Consider the following 6,126-nt stretch of genomic DNA (forward strand, 5'->3'; position numbering starts at 1 on the left):
TGTTCTTTTCATATTTCAACCAGTATTGATTTTTTTTTTTTTTACTCATAAGGTCTATCTATGAAAAGACATGCGTTATATGACAGCATAATTCTTGACAAACTCTTAAAAGACATGCTGGCAAATCTAACAGAATTACTAGAAATGAATGATAGGGTGGAACTATTATGAGATGTGTGTCTCAGGAATAAAGATAAATATTAAATGTTTTTATAACTACATTTATTTTAATTCTGTTTTGCAAACTGGATGAGATTCACTGAGCAAAATGCCCCCTTTCAAGATTAATCTAGACTGCTGGATGACTAGTTTAGGGTCTCACAGACTAAAAATATTTAGAGAATATATCAAACACAAGACTACAGAAGATTTATACTATAATACCAGATGAGCAAGACAAATGGTTCAGTCCACAGAAATTCAAAATGTTGAAGATTACAAACTGGCTTTCTTCACGTTAAAAAGATTAGTAAGAGGATTCAGAAAATCAAATGCTCCTACTCTAGACACTGCTGAAATAATGTAAAGTTATGAAAACAAGTTTGACCAACTGCATTTCTTTATCTCATCCACTTTATTATAATTATCACTGCAAAATATACTTTTCTTCTCTTTTTCCTAGTGATCTTGTAGGCCAGTTAACTCAAAGATGTTGTCTAATATTTTGGTGACTCTAAGCAAGTAAACAACTAACACTTGGTTTGAACCGTCCAGCCAATAAATAAATAATTTTGATTTCTACTTTGCTGTTTTGTATGTTTCCTTCCATACAATAACACTTAAAAAAAAAAAAAAAAAAAAAAAAAAAACCCAGGTAATTTAGAATTTTCAACAAAAAGGTCTACATAAGTTGTAGTTAGCATGACACATGTATCTGTTACACTAAAATGCATACTTCTGATAATGTTATTGCTTGGTTTAAGAAAAATGTAAAAAGAAAAATGTTAATTTTAAGGCCTTTTAACAAAATGAAAACAATACATTACTGATGGGAAACAAAAGATCAGAAGATGAAAGGCAATATACAGTTTTTTTACAAGCCATATTCCAAATTCTTATATATATATATATATTTTTTTTTCCGTCATCCCTCTGCTTCAGAGTTTCAAGTGATTAATTTTCCAAATATTTACTTCTCACTACAAGCTTAATATAAGCATCTAAAACCTGCCAGATTCACTTCTGAACATTTCTACCAGTTGTGGAAGTTGCTGCTTTCATCTCCTACATAATTTTCTTATTATACAGATTTATCCTGCTCTAAAACAATATTTTCATGATATCCCTCATTAATTTATGTAAAGATGTTTCCACACACGAGAAAAAAGCAAAATGTTTTAACCAACACTTACAGGAGTGCCCTACCTTCCGAAATGAGGGCTGTATTACCTGTAAGAAACATTTTTTTCTTGTCTGTTTATTCTTTTGTTTTAGTGACTAAAAAGAACAATCAGAAATCCTCTCAAAAATGTTGCAATTCTTCAAAAGTTGTAAAACGAATGTGCTATTTTTAGGCAACAAGGAAAAAGGAATAATTCAAGTGCAACTCAAAAACTGCATCACATTATATCTGAATATAGATATGGTTACAAATGACCTTCTTTACAATGCTTGGAATTTTATTAACATACATTTTGGGCATGTAATATCCAAAATGAAATAGCTTACACTGTTTTACAAACAGGAAAATGTACAGCAGATGCTACCAAAGGCATTAATTAATGAAAATTGTATTAATGTACTAAAATAACTTTCATACCAAATAAGAGAACTGATTCAGGATACTTTCTAGCTGCTGACATTGTATGTCAAATTACAAGGCTACTACTGTAATACAGTATAAAATTTTCAGTTCTGATGTAACTGTTCAGCAAAGAAAAAGAAAAAAAGAACTATTGCATAAAATATTCAAGCAGCACTTTAGTCAACCACCCTGTACATCCTGATTTACAACAGAATTCTTCATCACCAGTCCAGAGGGTAGAAACTTGCAAAACATTTTGGCACAGAACTGAATATTTCCCATTTCTCAATTACAAGGGATATTGTACTTTGACTTCTGATGTTCTTATGTTATTTATAATTAATTTTTAAGATAGTATTTCCAACAAACTGTGAAGTATATTACACAAACCAAACATATAAATACACCCAATGTTTTTTTTTTTTTTTATACGAATGTAGCAGCAAAAGATGATAAAATAAGTAATTTAAAGAAACTATAGGTGAGCTCTCAGGAATGATACTTCTCCCAGCCAAATTCCGGTCCCTCTGTTTTCAAAGTCTTCAGAGTGTTACAGAGAATGTGAGATTCTGTCACTAGACAGTCTTGTCAGACAACTTGCTCTCCAACCACAGAAAAGGTAATTCAGTGTGCTTTCCCAGTTGCTGAAAGAAGGTATAAAGTAGGCCACAATAACCATGCGAGTCTTAAAGTATAAACTAGTTCTGAAATGCACTAGAGAGCTAAAAAATATGTGATTCTGGCCTACTTTTGTCAATGGGTTCAAAATCATAGTTTTAATACAAGACCAAGGGAGACTAATTAAAACATACTTTTACTTATCTATTTTATGATCAAGTGCTTACATTACCTCACGAGGAATTTTTTTTTCTAATTGCCCCAGTTCAACACATCAAACTATTTTAGCAATAACTTATCAAAAGTCCTCTACACTAAGTGCTGGGCATATAACATGCCATAAATGTGCTGCCAATAGATAAAAATACTGCACCTATTGGAAATACTGCACCTACTGAAAATTACTCATGTGCTGGGTTCTTTAATTGGCTTTCTTACACCTAAGATGATATTTTATCTTGCCAGATTAAAAAATACAAGGAACTTAATGCCCACTAACAGAAAATTTATAAAACGGCCACCAGCCTGTGGTTATGAATTCTGTGCAAACGAAAATACAGACAGATGTTCAAATGCGGGGGAAGAACATAAACATAAAAGCTACATCTTAGAAGTCTGTACACTTAAAATAATAATGCAGTTACATTCCATGCTATTCCTTAACTGCCACTCTTTCTGCATATTTTTGATTCCCTGTGAAATGCAATAGGACACAGTGACAAACTCCTGAAAGGAAAAAGGCTGTAACAGCACCAAAATTTTTTAGCTAGCTAGTCTTTATCAGCAGAATACAGAGTTTAAAAAATACTATAAACTTGTTTTGTGAAGCAAATACCTCCAAGGTATGCTTGCATAACTAAACCAAGCACTAGTAGAAAGGTCATCAAATTATAATATGAAAACATGACCCCCCCCCCCCTTTACAATACAGCCCTTATTCTTTTCCAGTCTAACTGGTGTAGCATTTTACTTAAAATGGCAGAACAACAAAGAATACAAATTTTCCACCAGATCTCTGCCATTTTTCCCCAAATGAAATCTGCAACTAAATCCAGACACATACTAACTCTGTGCATCATTTTATCCGAAAGTAGCTTAAACATGCACAAGCCAAGCACACCATCCAATTAAATAATGTGTCGGTTATACAGATATAAATTCTTCCCTTAACTACAGTTATTATGACAGAATATGATTTACTTTATTAATACACATACCACTTTCCAGAAATAAAAGAAATCCACAGGTATTCTTGCTGGTCCACAAAATCTTAAAGGAGCATTAACTCATTTGCCACAAAAAAGGGAAAATAAAACTAAACTGTGCTACAAACTGATGAACTGAAAGGTGTTATGAAAACATTTTAAAGTAGGTAAGAGACTTTAGACAAAAGCAAGCATCACAATTCTGGAATGAAAATTTGGGGAAAAATCACATTGACAAAACTGAAGGATATGCCCCCACACCTCAGATGCAGTGCTAAGAGATTTAAAACTTCTAAACTATCCCAATTTAAAATGGAATGATGTGTCCAGCCACATTCATATACATTTTTGTTTCTACAGCACTGCAATGAAGATGCTTCAAAAGCGAACTTACAACAGACATCAGGAGAAAGAAACTGTACTTAAAAAAAATCATCTAGGCAAGTATTACAATGGTAAACATAGGTATATAAAATCCCTAAGAAGTGTAAGATCTGGGCAAGACTGTGTTCTGCTTTTTTTTTCCAGCATTTAATTCATTTGATTATGCTATAGTAGGGACCAGTAAGTCAAGGAAAGACAAATGTTTAATTAACCAGTACAAAGATTAGGTTTTGAATTCTTCAGCTTCCTTCCCATGAATAACTATCAGCAACGATCTTTAATTAATTAAAACTCTGGTGGGTACGTCCAGCAACCTAAAAACCTGGTCCTTTACATCATACATGGATACAAAGATAATGTGTTCTTGTGCAACACAGGGTTTCCCACAAACCTGGAAGGGAAGATGTTAAATAACAAAAATATGACAAAGTAATAATGGCTGCTGTAATTCAAACATGACTGACTTAAATTTCTTTCAAAAGAGAGTTTCCAAACTGGGACACAGTGGTTTATAACCTTAGAAAACGGGTACTATCAGTAAAAAAAAAAAAAAAAGAGTGGCATATAGAGAACTAAAATCCTTTCACTCTCATCCTATATAAGAAAACAAACTGACAACAACATTCTGGATGCACTAGGCTGTTAGACGTTGCAAAACTGATCCAATGGCGCTGAGTTCAAAAATCATACTTGCAAATGGGTGGGAGCACAGGACAGTGAAAACTAAATCTGTGGTAAGAAATTAAAGTTGTATAAGGATGAATCCAGGTTTAGCAGCAGAATAAAAGCATTCTAGGAAGAGGTTTGACAAGAACCCATTAATCAAAATGAAGGAAAGCAAACATTAATATAATCTTCTAAAACAGGACTGTACAAAAGGGTTGATTTTTCTCCATCATAACAGCACAGACCGAGATGGGCCATACTTTAGTACACAAGTCAAAGCAACATATTGAAAATGTCCCAAACAGACAAAAGTCAGTATTAGGCCCAATATTTTGAAAAGACCTTTCAAAACCACTTCCTCCAGAAACATTACATGTCACCTGAGTAGCTCTGTGGCTTGTAGAGAGCCCTGCTAAACAGCAGCTGGCTTACTTATACAAAGATCAAGTTGTCTCCCAAGTTCATGTGAAATAATATTCTCCATTTTGCTTTGATCAAGTATTTCCCTCTCACCACAGTGCTTGGGGTCAAAGAATGTAAACATTGACAGGAAAAGCAGTCATATGACCAGGAAGCCATACTATAAATGGCCTCTTATGATCATTCAAAATTTCTTCAGGTTCTCCCACTTTTAGGAAATCATTGTATTTTGCGCTGAACCTTAGACTCCCCTTGACTTTGGCCTCCGTCTAAAAAAAAAAAAAATCAAAGTAAGTAAACAAAATAATGAACAAATACTTCAAATATACTCAAAGTGCATTCTGTTCAAAATCATTTTGCTTCAGTGGCTAATGTTTCAACTTTACAGTTCCGGGGTCTAGAGATTCAAACCTTACTTCTGGCATTTCTGGAGTATGCATAGTTTTTCTTGAAAGTAAACCACCTTGTTCTCACCTCTCAAAACTTGCTGCTTGATTATCTACTCATACATACATACATGCATATATAAAAAAAGTTAGAAATACTAACCCCTGGACTGGTCAATATATTCATATTTTCTTTTAGTCATGTTCTTAAAGAAGCACAAACACCCCAAATGGAACTATTTCTTAGCCTAATTAAAACAGTTCTCCAGCAGATACAAAAAGAACATTGGTCATCTATCTTGCTTCTTCTCTCAGTCATCAGTTAAAAAAGGTGACTGAAATACACTAATACAAGGAATGACTGTACAGCAAATGCAGAAGGCAAAACAAATAAAAAGTATGTTAAATATTTTTCATTTTACATACTATAACCCTCTTCTGTTCTGTACGAGTTACTGTTTATATTTATGCCTCTTCTTGCCTTCCTGTGCTCTCTCATTCATTCCCGAGTCCTCTTCACTACACAACAATATTAATGAGGTATAACAAAACCACACAGCACTGTTAAATATAAATTATTGAGGGGTAGGTAAAGGAATGGAGTGACACATGCACAAACTGCTCTTGCAGGAAGTGTGGAGTGTTTATCATTAGCGAAATCCAGAAAGCTAATCTTGCATTTTTATGCAGGTGGGATTCCATC

General features: G+C 33.5%; 1 protein-coding gene across 4 annotated transcripts in view; it reads right to left on the bottom strand.

The window, feature by feature from the left end:
- Positions 1–1,598: 1,598 nt before the first annotated feature.
- The window catches only part of UBN2 (ubinuclein 2), a 2,968,476-nt gene continuing 2,963,948 nt past the window's right edge, over positions 1,599–6,126 (bottom strand). For 3 of the 4 annotated variants that reach the window (XM_044074022.1, XM_044074006.1, XM_044074014.1), the window contains one exon: positions 5,142–5,306. In XM_044074022.1, coding sequence (XP_043929957.1) covers positions 5,257–5,306 — 50 coding nt within the window. In that variant the 3' untranslated portion in view covers positions 5,142–5,256. Of the gene's footprint in view, positions 5,307–6,126 lie in introns of all 4 variants that reach the window. The other variant, XM_044074031.1, reaches the window with a different exon arrangement.

The sequence above is a fragment of the Protopterus annectens genome, chromosome 1.part1, assembly GCF_019279795.1.
Source record: "Protopterus annectens isolate FY-2018-M chromosome 1.part1, PAN1.0, whole genome shotgun sequence".
In the NCBI taxonomy this organism is placed as follows: Eukaryota; Metazoa; Chordata; order Ceratodontiformes; family Protopteridae; genus Protopterus; species Protopterus annectens.